We start from the raw sequence: 17431 nt of genomic DNA, 5'->3' as shown, positions 1-17431 counted from the left end.
GTTCCTTACGGTTTCCTTCTCCCTGAAGGAACTCCTGAAGGGTTGGGTGTGCTGGGGTGCAGTGGATTCCGGGGCAGAGGAGAGTTTAGGGCTGCTGGGGTTGGGGTAATGGGATCAGGAGTGATGGAGTCTGGGATGATGTGTGCAGTGGGTTCCAGGGCAGAGTAGCGCTTGGGAGTGCTGGGCTGTGGTGGTTTCCAGGGTAAAGGGGCTGCAATGATGGGGGGCAGGAGGTTCCAGACCAGAGGGAGGGGTTGGGGGTGATGGGGTTCAGTGGGTTCCAGGGCAGAGCGGCTGGAGGTGCTCAGTGCCGTGGGTGCCAAGGCAGGGAAGGGATCGGGGTGCTCCAGGGCAGAGGGATGGGGGTGTTGGGTTCTAGGGCAGAGGGATCGGGGTGCTGGGCGGTGCTGGGTGCGGTGGCTCGGGGTGCTGGGTGCGGTGGGCTCCGGCACAGAAGGGCGGGGGGCACAGCTCCGCTCCCCCCCGGCCCATGCCGTCCCCGCGGGGGTCTGGCGGCTCCACCTGCCCCCCCGCGGGGCGGCCCCGGGGCCGGGCCGGGCTGGGCTCCGCCCGCCGCTGTCGGAGACTCCGCCGAGCCGGGGCCGGTGGCGCAGAGCGGGACCCTCCCGAGCCCGTGTCCGTCCCGCTCCCGGGAGGGGAGGAGCCGGGGGGGCTCCCGGGGAGGAGCCCGGGGGGCTCCCGATGAGGCGCCGGAGGATGAACCAGCTGTACATCGGCAACCTCAGCCCCGCCGCCACCGCCCAGGACCTCCGGCAGCTCTTCGGGGAGCGGCAGCTGCCCTTGCCCGGCCAGGTCCTCCTCAAGTCCGGCTACGCCTTCGTGGACTACCCGGACCAAAACTGGGCCATCCGGGCCATAGAGACCCTCTCGGGTGAGCGACCCCCCCCGCGCCCCCCGCATCCCCCCCGCGACCCTCTCATCACCCCCCCCGCCGCCCCCTCCCCGGGCATCCCCCGGTCCCCCCTGCCCTCCCTCCTTTCCCTCCTTCCCTCCCTCCTCCCGCCCCGGCTCTTCCCAACCTCGCCTCTATTTTTCGCTGATTTTTTTCTCCGATTTTATTGGGAGCCCCCGGGGCGCGGCGCCCCCCGGCCCGCCGCCCCGCCGCCCCCCGCGGCCCCCCGGGGACCCGATTACGAGGTGCCCAACCCCAACTCCCCGGGGGCGCCGAGCGGGGGGGACCGGGGGGCCGGGGGGGGCGGAGGGCGCGGGGACAGCCCGGGGGGGCCGGGGGGGTGGGATGCGGTGGGATCCGATGGGGTGGCACGGTGTGGAACGGGATTTGGCGGGGGGATGTCGCCCTGCCCCATCCCGGGGGGATGCTGAGCGCCCCGCTGTCTCCGCAGGGAAAGTGGAGCTGCACGGCAAAGTGATGGAAGTGGATTATTCCGTGCCCAAAAAGCTCAGGTAACCCCGCGCCGTCCCCCCCGGGTCCCCCCGGTGCCTTTCTCCCCAGCAGCGGGCTGGGGGGCTCTCCGGGATGCGGGGGATGGGGGGGCGGGGGAGCCCCGTCGGTTTTACTTTCGCTCCGGAGCGCAGCGCGGGGGGGAAGGAGCTCCCTGCCCACGGCCGCGTTCCCACGGGTGGGCACCCCCGTGATGCCCCCCACCCCACGCTGCCCGCCGCTCCCGGGGTAAACAGCCGCTTACTTAGCAGGAAAACACAAAAAAAACCTCCTTTCCCCCCACTTTCCGAGGCGTGGACAGAGGTTTTCCCAGCAGCGCAGCCACCCGCACCCTTCGGGGTGTTATTTTTAGGCGGTAATTAATAATTTTTTCCCCTCCAAACACCTCATCCCCCCTTTATCCAGCCGGAGAACCCCCAAACCCGAAGCATTTTGTGTTGAACGCATCGCGGCGAGCGCGCCCTCTCCTTTCCATCAGGTGCCCGAGGCCGGGCTGATGGGCGCACGCGTTCCGGAGGGAAAACAAACCCGGGACCGAGTGGCGTAGCCTCATCGCGAGGTTTATTCCCCCCGTCATCTGTCGGGATAAAAGGGGAAAAACCAAAAACCCCGTCGGCTGCCCCGGGCGGGTAATCGGGCGCCGCTTGGCGCGGAGGCTCGGCCTGGGCTGGGCGGTGGGGTACGGATTTGGCCCGGGATTGCTGCTGGGGTATTAATTTGGACATGCCGGGGGGGTTGGAAATGCTGTTGTGTAATTGAGGCTTACGGGGGGGGAATGGCTCGTGCCCGGCATCACGTGTGCCGGAGTGGGATTTCGGCTTCGGCGGGGATCACACGCTCCCTTACCTTCCAAAAACCCACCCAAACGAGCCCCCCAGAGCTCGCCAGGTGTGCTGTTTGCAAGCTGAACCTCTGCAGCTGCCTCAGGCTGGGCTGCCGGTGCCTTTGGAAGAGGGATGGAGCCAGGAATTGGGAGTTTGGGGCGATAGTAAGGAGCCAGGGCTCGACCTTTACCATGTAGCCGGGGATGTAAACAAGGAATTAATCCGTACATTCTCCGTCGGGGCTGGGGTGCTCCTGCTTTTCTGCCCAGGTTTTAAAATTAGAAAAAAGCCACTCAACCAGCCCAGAAATAAATACTGATTTATTTTACCTCGCCCCGTGTTCAGCTGCCACCAAGTTTTCTATTCCCAAGTTTCTTCCGATTATTGAGATCTAATTTAAGTTGATCTCTTTTTATGCCCAGCTCGAAAAATCGACCTTGCTTCATATTAACAACCCCAGTTTGGGGGGGCTGTGCCTTGACTCAGTAGATTATAGATTTTATTTTTGTAATGTCATTTTTGGCTGGGACCGGAGCCTCACGTGGTCGTGTTTATTCCCCCCCCACCCCTTTAAATGTGTAGAAAATCCAATTTTTATGGTCGTGGTCGAGTCCTGGAGAGACGCTGGGATTTCAGGGAGTGAAGTGGTAAAAATCCCCAGGTTATCCGGATGAGTTTGGGGGTTGCTGGGGTTGGGGAACCCGAGCTGGGTTGGCTCTCATCCCTCGGCATTCCTGCGTCACGGGGATGAGGAGGTGCCGATGGCCAGCGACTCCCTCCCGACCTCACCTGGAACGCCTCGTTTTTGTATCAAAATCGAATCTAGATCCAGGTGATCGATGTATTTCTATCCATATAAATACATTCGGGTAAGGAGCAGGCTGGAAAACCCCTGGGACAGCTGGCCACGGGAAGTAGGGAAGGGAATTCCTCGAGGGGAGGTGCTGGCAGAGGGCTTGTTGCTGTTTCTCCGAAGGCAGGAATTCAGTGTGACAGTGGTGGGAAGGAGCCTGAATCCTGCCCAGTCCATCGATTCACCTCCCACGGGTTTAAAACCAACCTTTCTGCTGCCATGCCAGTGATTTGGGCCCCTGCAGGAAGGATCCAACACCTTTCTGGTTGCTTTTTTCCCCTTTTATATTGGATTGTGCGTTGGAGAATTAAAGGAAAAAAAAATCACTGTATTTTTTAATCAACATTTTCTATTTTTAAATTATTTTAAATTTGATTTTAAACTCAGCAGGAGCAGGGAACACATTTATTTGCATCAAGCAATCCCACTCCAAGAGTATTTTGCTTCTGGAGGGTGGCCGTGGGGGAAGCAGCAGCATCTTCCCACTTAAAGATTGGTTGTTTATCCCTAAAAGCTTTAAAAATCGTGGTAATGGGAAAGAAAGATAGAAAAGAAAGGATATACAAAATTATATAAAGAAAGAGCATTTAAAAAAAATTAGGATTGGTTGTGCAAAATGGGAAGCAAAACTCAGATACTCCAGTGCTGACTTTTATACAGGGATTGGATAAAAATGAGGAGTTTAAAAAGTAGCAGAGCTCCAATTATTGTCCCCAAACTGGTGACATTTGGGGGGATCTGGTTGTGAAGGTGCCTTTTAATTTCTGCTTCTGCCACAATTGTCAGAAATGAGAAAAGAAAGTACGAGGGAGATGTGAGCAGCGGGGAAGGGAGCCTGGAAATCACTGCAATATTAAATATATAGAGAGAAATACAGAATTATGTACAAAACTCGGGTTGTTCTGCCTCAGCTGAAGGTGGCTGGAGGGTGCCTGTCCGAGTGGCTTTGCTGGGGGTGATTTTATGGCATTTTCTCGTGTTTCAAAAGGAATCCTCTTTAAATAATTCTTTCTTGAGCATCAAGTCAGTTCTCATTTCTGCGAGGTTTTGCTTTATTGATTATTTACTTATTTCCTTGTGGTTTTCAACCCATAAATGCTGGTGATGTTAAGACTGGGAATAAACATCCAGGCCCTTCACTCTTCCTCTGAACGCCTCATCTTTGCTTTCCTTCTCAGTAATTGCTTGTCGTTAGTGAGATTTGTAATTAGGAGAGAGGAATTCCCGATGTCACCGGTTGCTTTGGCAGGAAAAACCCCTGGAACGTCCTCCCAGGGAGCAGAAAATCGAATTTAGGGTTCAGCTAAAAGTGGGGCTGCTCTCAGTCCTGCTCCTGTATCCTAAAGTAGAAACATTTTTAAACTTTTAATATCTTATCTATGGATATAAATTAATGATGTGTGGTGGTGTGTTGAAAGTATTTGGTATCTTTTATGGAGATATAAATAAAAGATACCACATGTGTAAAGGCACTAGATAAAAGGTACTTTACACAGATATACTTTATATCTATAAAATATGCTTGTAATATATATTTTTATATGAGATTTATGGACTAGATGAGCTCTAAAGGTCCCTTCCAACCCAAACTATTCTATGATTTCTATATTTATGTATAATTATATAAAACATTTGTGTAAACATATTAAATTACATAAAATACACACAATATTTCTATATAATACATAAAAATTCATAAGACATCTTTATATACAGAAAGAGACTTTATACACATATTTTTCTATGTAGACACACATATGAAGTTGCCAGGGCAGTGCTGGTCACATCCAGGATGGGAAACCTTCGTCCTGCTGCCCACTGGGATGTGTGCCCAGTTTCCCATAGGTCTGGGATGTTGTTCCCAGTGGAGCTGGCCAGGAGAATCCCCTTGGAGCCAATCCTTTCCCAGACTCCAGCACTGGCTCTGGCGAGGGGTGACGGCAGCGCTATTTATTTTATTTTATTTTATTTTATTTTTTTATTTTTATTTTATTTATTTTTATTTTATTTTAATCTATTTGCAGGTGTGAGTGAGCTGGGAGCTGGTAGTGTTTGAGTTTTGGTTTTCTTTAGATTCCTGTCCACTTGGGTCTTTGTTTCCATTAATTTTTTGTCTCTTCTTTCCCCCCCATTTCTTTTCCTCCCATTTCTTTTGCCCTCTTCTTTTTCCTTCCATTCTCCCTCCTCCTTTCCCCCCCCTCTTTATTTCTTCCTTCTTTTCCCCCATTATTTTCTCCCCCTTTCTTCCTCCCCTTCCCTTTTCCCTTTTTTCCCTCTCCTTCTTTCTCCCCTTCCTTTTCTTCCCCTTTCTTTTTCCCCACTTTTTTTCTTCCCTTCTTTTCCCGTCTTCTTTTGCTCCCTTTCTTTTTTTCCCTCTTCCCCCTCTGCTTTTCCCCCCTCTTCTTTTCCCCTCCCTTCCCCCTTTTTTCCCACCTTCTTTTTGTAGTCTTCTCCTCCCGTCTTTTTTCCCCACTTCTTTTCCCTCTCCTTTTTCCCCTCCATTCCCCCTTTTCCCCCACCTTCTTTTTCCCCATATTTTTTCCCCCTTTCCTCCTTTTCCCCCTTTTTTCCTTTCCCCCTTCTTTCTCTCTTTCTCCCCCCCATTTATCTGTTTTCCCTTCCTTTTCTTCCCCTCCTTTCCCCCTCCCTCTTTTTTTTTTTTACCTTCTCCTTTCCCCCCTGCTCTTCCCCACCCTCTTTTGTTTTCCCCCTTAATCCTGCCGGGCGGTGACAGATGGGCTGCTGTTCCCTTCCGTCCCCATTGTTGATCCATCCCTCTCCCGTGCTTCCCGGCCCTCGTCGGAGGGATTTTCATTCCTTAAGAGCAAAGCCCCCGGGCCGGGAGGGGAACTGGAGCAGCGCAGCCTCGACAACTGCTGGAAACTGGGGCAGCTCTGTAATGCTCATCCAGCGCTGCCGGAGCTGCAGCTCCGCGGGATCTGCTCAGGGGTGGGCTTGGGCAGCGGCAGAGCTCCTCCAGGACAGACCAGAAAATAAATAGAATCGTGAACAATCGCAAATCCTACAGCCACTGCCTCCCCTGCCCGCTCAGGGCAGCACGGCTGGCTCAGGCTCCGAGTTGCTGGGGCTGGAAAATTCAGCTGGGAAGGAGTTTGGTCCCTGCCTGGTGATGGGAATCGTTTTTCGTGTGGGACAAACATTTCATGAAACAGGCAGAGCCCCCACTGGCTTTTCAGTGTGTTTTCCCTTTGCTTTTTTTTCCCCAAAAAAAGCTTGAAAACTGATTTTTATGGGAAACGGGAGGTGGCAGAGCATGCTTTCTGTGCCCTCAGCACTGATCTGAGGTGGAAGGTGATAAAATCCCTTTAAGCTTTATTATAGTATGATATTGAAAAGCTTGAGTAGGAAAACAATCTGTGGTTTTTAGGGCAGAGAGTGGTGATGCCATCCCTTGTATTCCTTTAGATTAATTGTATACCATTATATGTTCTTTTTGTCTATTACTGTAGGATATTCTTATATAGTCTTATATTACTGTATTATTGTTAGTAGTATTATATTGGGGTTTTTTATATTATTCTATTATTTGACATATTTAAGCTATCTTGTTTCTGGTTCCCAAATTCTTGTGGGAGACAAAACCCCTTCTGGAGCTTCACTTTTTCAAAGGGATGGATGGATGATCCATGGGGCTGCAGGGAAGATCCAGGGAGGCTCATGGAGTCTGGGCAGGGAGCTGGTGGCTCTTTTTCCTTCCACACCTTCCTGTCATCTGTTTCCTTCTCCTTCTGTGTTCCCTGGATTTTCCCACTCTTTCCCTGGAAGCTACAGGAGGGCAGGAAGCTAAGCTGGAAAGGGGGGAAATGTGCCAAAACCCCCTCAATCCACCTGATTCTGGGCAATAAACCCCAAGCTGTAAGGCTTCTCTGTTACCTGCATGGTTTCAGCAAGTGCAGGTACTTGGGGTGGGGGTGGCTGGGGGTTTTCCATGCCCTTTCCCTGCAGGACTGTGATGTCAACCCCACAATTCTGCTCTAATGGATGCATGAAATGACTCACAGCCCTGTCCTGGGTTATTTCATGAGCCCACTTTACCTCTTCACTCACTGCTTGATTCTCCCCGTGCTGCTGGCAGCTCCCAGCACCCAAAACCCGGGTCTGGGATGGAGGAGATGCTTCCTCCTCGAGCTGCTGGCGAGCAGGACCAGTTTGGGATCAATTTAGAAGGGAAACAAGCAGGTGAAGCTGGTTTCTTGAGCCCGTGAAGGTGGTGGGGCAGTGAGATGGGTGTGTGGAGGTAGGGAAGAGCCAGAGGGATGCAGCTCTCCAGGTTATCCGAGGATGTTCCCTACAGCAGGACCAGTTGCATCACACAGTTGAGTGTTTTTCCCCCAGCTGGTTCTTATGGTTTATTTTATTTTACAAATCCCCACCAGCCTGCTGCTAAACAGGGTGGGTGAAATGTGGCTGCTGCACCATCACCAGCTCCTGTGCCAGCGTTCTGTGCCTGCCCTGGGTTTTGGGAGAGCGGGGAAAATGAAACTGAAATCAAAATAAAGGGGGTTCCTGCCTCAAAGTTGTGCTGGGAGTGCTGTTGGAGGAGCATGGCCCATGCCCCAGCCCTGGGAATAGCACATCCATCCCTCGTGGCTCTGGATGTGCATCCATGACTCCATCAGTAATGGCTGTGTGATCCAGCATTGCTTCAGCCAGGTGTGGAATTACAGGAGCCATAAAAAACACACCCAGTAGGAGTAATAACCTTATTTTAAATGCTGAGTGGTGATGCTGAGCTGCTGGGAATCCTGCTGGGGGGAGGTGAAGCCTGAGCACCCTTTGGGTGTCTTCAGATGCTGTGCAGCAGCTTGGATGGACGTTGGAAATGGGAATGTGCTGTTGGGAGGTGGGGTTACCTGGCACTTTGCTGTGATCCTTCTGTTTGGGTGTCTGGGGAGCTGGGCCAGGAGGGCTGAGGCAGTGCCTTGGGAGACCAGGGCTGCTCTGGCATCTCCCCTGGCATCCCCCTTGGTGGAGGAGCAAGGAAATCACTGCCCTGGAGCAATTCCATTCAAGGCAAGGCTTCTCCAGGAGTGGCAGGGGGGTTGTGTCCAACTGCTGAGCTGGTTTCTCCAGGATGTGCTCCTTCCCAATGCCCTGTGTCCCCCAGGCTGCTGGGCTTTGGGCTGAGCCAAATGAACCCCAAAAGGAGAGCAGCTCCTCCGTGCTCCAGGCTGGGGCACCCCGATGGTTCCCAAGCTGGGGGAGGAGGATGGCTGTGGTGAGGCTTTGGCTTGGAGCTCAGCAGTGGCACCCTGGGATGAGGCCAGCCAAGGTGTCCCCCGTTGGTTTGGGTCTGGGAGGTGCTGAGAGTGACCAGGCAGTGTGTCCAGCTCCCTCTGATGGTTTGAGACACGCTGGGATTTGTTCAGGCACTCCAGCCTCACAGCGTGGCATCCATCCTCTCAGCAGTGGGATGTGGCTCTTGGAGCAGGCAGGAGCTGAGCATCAGAGCTGCACCTGGGCACCTTCAAATAGCCCCTCTGGGAAATGCTGGTGGGTTTTAAAAATGAAGCATAGCCCGTTTTCTGGAGTGGTGCTCCTGGAATGTTCGTACAGTGTCAGCCATGGACAAGTGACAAGGGCAGGGGAAGGGTGAACAGAGCAGGATCCTAATTTCCAGGGTCTCCTTTGGGCCAGGTCCTCCTTTTCCCTGCCTTTTCTTCACTGTCCCCAGTTCTTTAGATTCCTGTCCACTTGGGTCTTTTTGTCCATTAATTTTTTGTCTCTTCTTTTCCCCCTATTTCTTTTGCCCTCTTCTTTTCCCTTCCATTCTCCTCCCTCCTTTCCCCCCATCTTTATTTCTTTCTTCTTTTCCCCCATTATTTTCTCCCCCTTTCTTCCTCCCCTACCCTTTTCCCTTTTCCCCCTCTCCTTTCTCCCCTTCCTTTTCTTCCCCTTTCTTTTTCCCCACTTTTTTCTCCCCTTCTTTCTCCCTCCATCTTTTCCCATCTTCTTTTGCTCCCTTTCTTTTTTTCCCTCTTCTACCCCTTTCTTTTTCCCTTCTTCTCCCCCTTTCTCTTCCCCCTGTGGCCCCAAACTACCCAAGGAACTCTTTATCTGCCCAGATTGTTAGTGAGGGCTCTGAGATTGTCTGTGATGAGTTGTGACAGCAGGGACCAGAGTTGGAAGGTCTCATTTCCCAGCAGCTGAAGGTTCCCGGTGGGATCAGATTGTTGTTATCTTCTTCCACCTCCTCCTGCCTCCTTGTCCTGCAGGATTTTTCCCAAAGCCCCTGGGTGTTGGTGGCCATCGGCTGGTGCTGCTTCTGTGTCCCCATGGAGGGTTTAGGCTGGTGGGATCCGTCTTTCCAAGCATTCTCCTTGAGCTCATCCCAAGGAAAGGGAAAGCTTGATAAAATGAGCTTCCAGCTGCTGATCAGCTCCCTGGCCTGGCTGTGTGTGTGGGCATGGGGTGGCTGGGACAGGAAAGCCATCCCTGGTGCAGGCAGGTGTGCTCCAGCTGTGCTCAGACCTGGACCAGGCAAGAACATAGGACAGTGCTGTGGTCAGAGCTGACTGACTCCAGGCAGGATTGGGAATGCTGCTCTGGGTGGCTCCTGGGTGAGCTCCTGGCTTGGCTGGATCCTCCATGGTCTGGGCTGTCTCAGAACTTCTCACATCTCACAGCCAGGCTGGGGAGGAGTTTGGGGGCTGTGAGCCCTTGGGAAGCCTTGACAGTGCTTTCTGTGCATCCACAGCCCGAGGCTGCTCCATGGCCAGGTTGGGAATGTGTGAGATTGGGAATGCAGCCGCAGCCAGGTTGGGAGTGCAACCATGGGCAGGTTGGGAATGCAACACCAGTTTGGGAATGCAACCACAGCCAGGTTTGGAATACAACCACAGTTTGGGAATGAAGCCACGGCCAGGTTGGGATCACAGTTACGTGAGGTTGGAAGTGTTGGAAGTGCCACTGGACAAGGTTGTGTGTGTTTGCCATCTCCAAGCTCGGGCTTCTAAGGATATTTATTTGCATTTCCCCGAGGAAAGCAGCCCCACGTTGCTGGGCAGTGGTGGGCATCAGCAGGATGCACTTTTGGAGAGCCCTTCTCAAGGGGTAGCAGGGCTGGCCATGATGGGGCTGGGGTCCTGTTCCCACCCAGCCATCCAGCCTGGAGCAGCATGGGCAGGGCTGCCCGCGCATCCCTGCACGGTCATGACTCTGCAGAGGCTCCTTTCAGGAGGTTTCCTTGGAAACCTGACAGCCAGCATGAGGAGGGAGCATTCCAGAGAGAGCTTCAGCCCCAGTGGTGACCAGGGCAGGGCTGGGAGCAATGGCTTTCCCTGGAGATGAGCTGCCCCGGCTCAGCGTGGGGAAGTGGAATGCTTTGGAAAGCTCTCAACAGCTGCCATCTGATTCCCAGAGAGGCTCTTCCCTCAGCTGTGAGGTGCCTGCAGACCCTAACCCCGGGCTTTGTCTTTGCAGGAGCAGGAAGATCCAGATCCGAAACATCCCCCCCCACCTACAGTGGGAGGTAAGAAGTGGGTGATCCCAAAAGCATCCCTTTCACCTCCTCCTCCATCAGCACGAGCTGTGCTGCTGGAGCAGATGGTCTGCACTTGGACCACCCTTTAACTTCTCAGTAACCCCAGGAGGGAGCGTGAGCTGGGCTCCAGCTCCTGCCTGCTTGTGGGTAGCAGAGCGTGGGACAGCTTAGGGATGATGGGATGCAGGTGGGTGGTGCTGGAGGGTGTCTGTGGGTGGAGTGGGTTCTTGCCCTGCCTGCCTGGGGCCTCACCTGCCCGGTTTGCTATCTGTCCCCAGGTGCTGGATGGCCTCTTGGCTCAGTATGGCACGGTGGAGAATGTAGAGCAAGGTAAGATGGTCCAGCATGGTCCTCATCCCAGCAAAATCCCCAGTGCTGCTCCCAAGCTCTGCCCAGGTTGCTGGAAACCCACTGGGATGAAACATAGTTATCCCAGTAGCACTGATCTGAAATGGGTTTCCCTTTGGCCACAAACCCTGCTGATGGTGGTGAAACCACCTCTCCAGTGGTGGGATGATATGGGCTATCCATGCTCCATCCCCAGGGATGCTCCTGATCCCTGACAGATTGTAAAAACAATTATCCTGCAAGCAAAAATGAGCTGAGTGTAGCTTGGGATCCCCTGGTTGGTCGGGGATGTCCAGCCTTGCATCCTGCTTGCATCCAGCCTTGGCACCTCCCGGCCTTGTTCCAGCCCAGTCCTTGTGCTGGGGGAATCCCAGCGGTGCCCAGGTGTGCCAGACAGGCATCTCCAAGCTCCCATCCCAGCCATATCCCCTCTGGAGCATTCTGGGAGTAGCAGTGACTCCTCTGCCAGCCCTGCTCCAGCTCTCCTTCTCTCACTCCCTGCAGTGAACACAGACACAGAAACTGCCGTTGTCAACGTGACCTACGCCACCAAGGAGGAGGCTAAAGTGTGAGTTGGCGTTTCTTTCGGTTTGCCCCTAATTTCGCACCAAGCCAACAAATCCCAGGTATCTTCCAGGCTTCTCTAAGCTGTCCCACCTCTGGGGTGTCTTCTGCCTTCTCCCCTGGCATGGGAGATGGGGTTTCTCATGGCCATCAGCCACAAGGAAATACAAAGCTGGAGTTATTTCTTAAGTGGAAGGATTGTTCCAAACAAAACACTTTGTTCTAGGCTTGTAGAGACTTCAGCCCTAGGAGAAAATTGTGAGCTTATTCCTTAATTAGTAGCCAGGGTATTTTTGATATGACCAAGAGCAGATCCCAGGCCACAAAGAGCCTTTGTGAGTCCATTTACTGATGGACATTCCACCAAATTCCCATCTGAATTGACCCATCAAGACATTGGATAAGTGAGGACAGAGATGGGGACAGCGATCTGCTGGCCCAGGAAGGCAGAGGAGAATCCTCCTTGTGCCTCCAGCCTCAGCTGGATGTGCTGTGGACCACAGTTAATTGTGACATGAGTGTCTTAGAATCATGGAATCCCCTGAGCTGGAAGGGACCCACAGTGATCATTGAGTCCAACTCCTGGTCCTGCACAGGACAGCCCTAAAAATCCCACCATGGTCTTGGGATATGTGGCAGTAAAGGAAGACAAAGTTTCCCCAACATGGCAGTGCTCGATGCTTTAGGATAAGAAGCTCTTGTGGACTTTGGGAAGGGGTGGTGAAGCTGCAGAAGTCCTCAGAGGGTGTGGGAGTTCAGGCCTGGCAAGGAGCTGCTTGTTGTGGTGTCTCAGTAGCCAAAGTGGGATGTGGTAGGAGCAGGGAAGGAGCATAGCTGGAGCCAGGTGGAGCCATGGCTGAGCATCACTGCCAGGGAGGGGCTGGGGGGATGGAGGGTCCAGGTGCTACCTCCAGGTGAAGGGGCAGATCCCCAGGTGAAGGAAGGGACAGGTCCCTGGGCTGCCATCCCACCTCTGCTGGGGGAAAAGTCCTGTGCCAGCTCCGGCATCTCCCACGTGGAAGGGGACAATGTCCCACCAGGTTATGGTGCTTGCTCCTCGTGGGAAAAGTGCGGGGCCCTGGCTTCCTGGGACCACCTTCTCCAGCCTGGGGAGGGAGGAAGATGCAGGGCCCATGTTCCCTATGTGGTGGGGATGCTGGACAAAAACCCATCCCTGGAGAGCCCCTCACCAGCCTCTGCACCTCCCTTGCAGAGCAATAGAGAAGCTGAGCGACCACCAGTTTGAGAACTATTCCTTCAAGATTTCCTACATCCCGGATGAAGAGGTGAGCTCCCCTCCACCCCCCCAGCGATCCCGCCGCGGGGGCCACTCTTCCAGGGAGCGGGGCTCCTCCCCGGGGGGCTCCTCGCAGCCCAAACAGCTCGAGTTCCCACTGCGGATGCTGGTGCCCACGCAGTTTGTTGGTGCGATCATAGGAAAGGAGGGCTTGACCATAAAGAACCTTACTAAGCAAACCCAGTCCAAGTAAGTACTTCCAATGGTTTTGTTTCCTTCCCTAGGGTGCTGTAGGTCCCAGCTCGGGTCCTCCCTGCGCTGGGGGCTTTGGAGTGTTGGCCACTGCTGATTTCTTGGGGTGCAGCCTTCGGGGGGTGGTGGCAGAGCTCAGGTCCTAAGCCATTCCTGCTGGCCAGGGTGGTCTGGGTGTGGCAAGAGGGGGATGCACGCTGGAAAAGGCCAGGAATGAGTTCCTAAAGCCTCATGAGAACAGCTGGGGATGAGGCTTTAGGGAGAAATGGCAAGTTTGGGGATAAAATCCTAAAGGGGAATCCTCGGTGCAGTGGTCTTTGCCCTTGGGATTAGCTCATCCTGCAGCATCCCACATGGGCTAGAGCTGTTGAGGGGAAAGGGGCACTGTGGGAGCACTGCCACGAGAAGGATGGGCTTTTGTAACTGTTTGAAGCCTGTTTTAGCAATTAACATTTTTATTTTTGAGCTAAAAAAAGGGAAAAAACCCCAAAAAGCGGGATTGTCTTGCCAAAGTTTTCCATGTTTCTCTTGTTGCTGTTCTCCTGGTCTCACCGCTGATTCTCTGCATGGTTTTCCTGCATGGTTTTTCCCTGCCCAGGTGTGTTTGTGTTTAACCCAAAGCTGTCTTCCCCCGTGCTCATCATCCTGAACCTGGTGATCCCATGGGACACAGGACTCCTGTCCCAGAGCATCCTAGTTCTCAGAGGAGATTGTAGAGGCAAATCTTTGGTAGTAGTGTGGCCGGAGGTAGAAAGATGAACCAAACCCTGGCTCTGGGTTGGTGGGAAGAGGTTTGTGCGGAAAGGGGGCAGAGGAGTAGGGAGAGGAGCTCTTGGAGCCCAGCTCGCCCCAGGGTGTGGCCTGGTAGCCGTGAGTTGGTCCTGGTTGGCTACAAGCCCTTCTCCAGGTGAGTCCTGGTGGGATGAGTAGCAGCTGTAGCTGTGTCCTCACCAGCCGAGACTGGAATTTGCCCTTTCTGAGCCCTGAGCCTGGCAAGGAAGGTGGGAAGGTGCTGGTTTCTCCCAAGCATGAAGCCAAATGCTGTTGCCTGGGGCAGCTTCTGCCACTGAATTGTCCCTGTGTGTGGAGAGGCTCCCTGTGCCTGCCCTGAAGAACTGGTGCCATGGAGGAGGGCTGTGCTCAGTGCTCTCCCCTCTCCTGCCCTGCCACAGTGGGCCACCACCTCTGCTCCGGCTTGGGTGAAGGGGACCTCAGGAGTCCATCCCAGGCGGTCACAGGAGACCCTGTGCTTCAGTTTGGGTGTCATCCCACCCCCTGGCCCTGCCCAGGCTACCCTCACCCACTGCTGTGATGATCCCAGGGTGACACCCTGTTGGCTGACCCCTGCTCCTCCCCAGAGCAACACTGGGTTCTGGATTACTCTGCTCACATTGGATTTCACCCCTGGTTACACACAGAGATCCCAAAGATGATTCTGAGCCCCAGGGGACAAAACTGTCCCCAGGCTGAGCCATCTTCTATTCCATGAAGAAGCCAAGACCAGGAGCCCACCCCACAGCCTTTGGAACCCCATGAGGAGAGGACCACAGCTACCCAGCAGCCATGGGACCAGGATAACCCTACAGGCACACTGTTACCCTCCTGGAGAAGGCTGTCCCTCACAGCAACAGCTCTCTGAAGCATTCCCAGCCCCCTGTGAGGTTTCTTGGAGGCTTTTCCTGCTGCACCACAGGCAAACCCTGTTTCCCCATCCCTGGTCACCCCTCTCTGCAGCACCTGGTGATGGGGTGAGGGTGCTGAAGGCCCCCTTCTTCATCCTCCTGTTGGAATGGAACAGTTCAGCAGTGGCACTGGGATGTGCTTGGATGTCCAGAGCTCTCCCTTCTCTGGCCCTCTGGGGTGGCATGTGCCCAAAAACAGCGATGTCCCATCTTGTCTCTGCCAAGTGAGCCCATGCCCACACATCCAGATGTGGGATTGGTTGGTCAGCAGGAACCTGGCTAGTGCCCCTTTCCAAGGCTTGTCCGAGGTCCTCATCACCCCAGTGCCTTCATTCAGCCCCTCTGTGTCACTTGGTCCCTCTCTGGCATGAAGACTTAGCTGAGTCCTCATCTCCCCCAGCCTCAGCCATTTGTGGATTCATGGAGCTGTGTGGCTCCCATCAATGGTGTTTGTTGGGATTCCTCATGGATTTCCCCTACTGGGAGCATCAGCCTGGTCTGTCATGGCCTCGTGTGGCCCATTGTGACATGTTTGTCCTGTCCCTGGCGAAGGGATGGCAGCAAGTGTCCCTGTGCCTGCTGGGAATGGATCCTCCAGGCCAGCCTGATGCAGCTCCACAGCTGGGAGCACCTCAGAGGCTGTCACTCAGCACACGGCTGGGTCACCATGGGCAGGCTGTCGACGTGGCCAGAGGGTGCCAGTGCCTCCATCACTGCTTTGCACAGCCCACTCAGCACCTGTCTCCTGCCTGAGCAGCTCCAGCTGAAGCTGTGGCAGATCTGAAGAGATGGAGCCTACAAAGGGGATCATGCACTCTCTCTTCAGTGCTTGGATGGAACCACCCTGAGGCCCCTCAGACTGGGTGGGATTGGCTCTGCCTGTCTCAGGGAGGGCTCAGCCAGCTGCTCCCCTTCCACCATCCGTGTTCTGACGTGCTGGTCTTGAGCTCCTGGAAGAGTCAACCTGTGCAAACCCACCGGGACCCTGCAGCCCAGTGTGGCACTCTGGGGTGACTCTGCCCCGTGGCCTGTCATGTGCAGCAGCGCCCTGGATGATCCCAGCTGGGACAGGACCTCGGAGATGTGGCCGGAGGGCACCCCCCGTGTCAGAGCTGACCGCCGGCAGCATTCCCAAGTGGCTAAGCCTCCACTACTGCACCTGCTCGGAAGATCTGGCCTTGGCTGCAGCAGTGACAGGGACACCAAGGTGGTGGCCGATGGCAGGATGGCCGCACGGCATCACCCTCCGGCGGGAAGAGCGCGCGGAGTCGCGCGGAGAAGACGGCAAGGTTCTTCCCCCTGTTGTCCAAGGCGCGTGGTTGAGGTGCGGGAGTCTCCTACCCTGCTTTCCTCTCTCCCTCTCTCTCAGGGCTTTGCCAGGTACGGTTGAGCGTGAGGAGCGAGCTGGAGGCCGTGCCTCCTCCCGCCATGAGCTGAGGGAGGACCGGAGGAGTAGAGCACGGTCCCTGCCGGTGCACACGGGAGCCTTCTGGTCTCCCCTGGAAGGGTGTGAGTACCAGCGCTGTTGTTGCCGGGTGCCTCCGTGTCGTGACAGACGCTGCCCACGGGTAAGTGCTCCTGTCCCGAAGGACGTGGTCGCTGGACAGCCTCGGGTGTCGTGCAGAGAGAGGCAGAGGTCGGAAGGGACCTCCAATCCGGTCTCCCGCTCCGAGCGGGACTGGCGGCAGAGATGATAGACCAGGTTGCTCAGGGCTTTGTCCAGTTGAGGATTTGTTCTGTCCCCTTGATGCATTGGTTGATGTTGTGACACCCCTCAGCTTCCAGGACCTCAGGTCCTGCCGGCAGACGTGGCCCAAATCTGATCCAAACCACCTGGAGCCAAACGCTGCCTGGGCTTGCGTGAGCCAGGTGATGGTAGATGCACCCAAGACCCAGGTCCACCCCACAGCTTGAGCAAGTGTTGAAATGAATTTGTCTCAGCTCCTGAGCTCTCAAAACCCTCCGTGTGACACCAGACCCATCTCAGGGGCTCCTCTCTGCCGGTTGTTTCGCTGCAGGGTTGACATCCATCGGAAGGAGAACGCCGGCGCTGCCGAGAAGCCGATCACCATCCACGCCACGCCGGAGGGATGCTCGGAAGCGTGCCGCATGATCCTGGATATCATGCAGAAGGAGGCTGATGAAACTAAATCGTGAGTGCTCCTGGCTCAGCCAGAAGTGTGGTGGGAAATGGTGGTGGTGGTGGTCCTTCTCCTTCCACTACATCCTTAGTACCTGTGGATGGAAATTTCTTTGTTTCCTGACTGGCTGGACCTTTAGATTTTACTTTTTAAATCCGTTTTAGAGCAGAAGAGATTCCCTTGAAAATCCTGGCACACAACAGCCTGGTGGGAAGGTTGATTGGCAAGGAGGGTCGCAACCTCAAGAAGATTGAGCAGGACACGGGTACAAAAATCACCATCTCCCCGTAAGTTTCTGAGACAGGACAAGGGGTAATGGCTTTCCACTGCCAGAGGGCAGGGTTTGATGGGATACTGGGGAGGAATTGTTCCCTGTGAGAGTGGTGAGGCCCTGGCACAGGGTGCCCAGAGAAGCTGTGGCTACTCCATCCCTGAAGTGTCCAGGACCCGGTTGGACAGGGCTTGGAGCACCGTGGGATAGTGGAAGGTGTCCCTGCCATGGCAGGGGTGGAACTGGATGAGCTTTGCAGTCCCTTCCAACGCAAACCATTCCATGATTCCCTGATTCCATGATTCAGTGGAGTCCTGGTGAGCACCAAGCCA

The 17431-nt window shown here is 54.8% G+C and overlaps 1 protein-coding gene across 3 annotated transcripts in view; it reads left to right on the top strand.

The window, feature by feature from the left end:
- The first annotated feature begins 564 nt into the window (after nucleotides 1–564).
- Nucleotides 565–17431, top strand: part of IGF2BP2 (insulin like growth factor 2 mRNA binding protein 2) — a 22399-nt gene continuing 5532 nt past the window's right edge. For 2 of the 3 annotated variants that reach the window (XM_085069927.1, XM_085069925.1), the window contains exons 1-8: nucleotides 565–892; nucleotides 1365–1425; nucleotides 10544–10592; nucleotides 10883–10934; nucleotides 11457–11520; nucleotides 12730–13002; nucleotides 16706–16840; nucleotides 16993–17115. In XM_085069927.1, the coding sequence (XP_084926053.1) occupies nucleotides 703–892; nucleotides 1365–1425; nucleotides 10544–10592; nucleotides 10883–10934; nucleotides 11457–11520; nucleotides 12730–13002; nucleotides 16706–16840; nucleotides 16993–17115 (947 nt within the window). In that variant the 5' untranslated portion in view covers nucleotides 565–702. The remainder of the gene's footprint in view (nucleotides 893–1364; nucleotides 1426–10543; nucleotides 10593–10882; nucleotides 10935–11456; nucleotides 11521–12729; nucleotides 13003–16705; nucleotides 16841–16992; nucleotides 17116–17431) is intronic. The other variant, XM_085069924.1, reaches the window with a different exon arrangement.

The sequence above is a fragment of the Lichenostomus cassidix genome, chromosome 9 (genome assembly GCF_008360975.1).
Source record: "Lichenostomus cassidix isolate B80296 chromosome 9, HeHo_3.0, whole genome shotgun sequence".
Taxonomy (NCBI): Eukaryota; Metazoa; Chordata; class Aves; order Passeriformes; family Meliphagidae; genus Lichenostomus; species Lichenostomus cassidix.
This window is presented reverse-complemented; position numbering and strand designations above follow the sequence as displayed.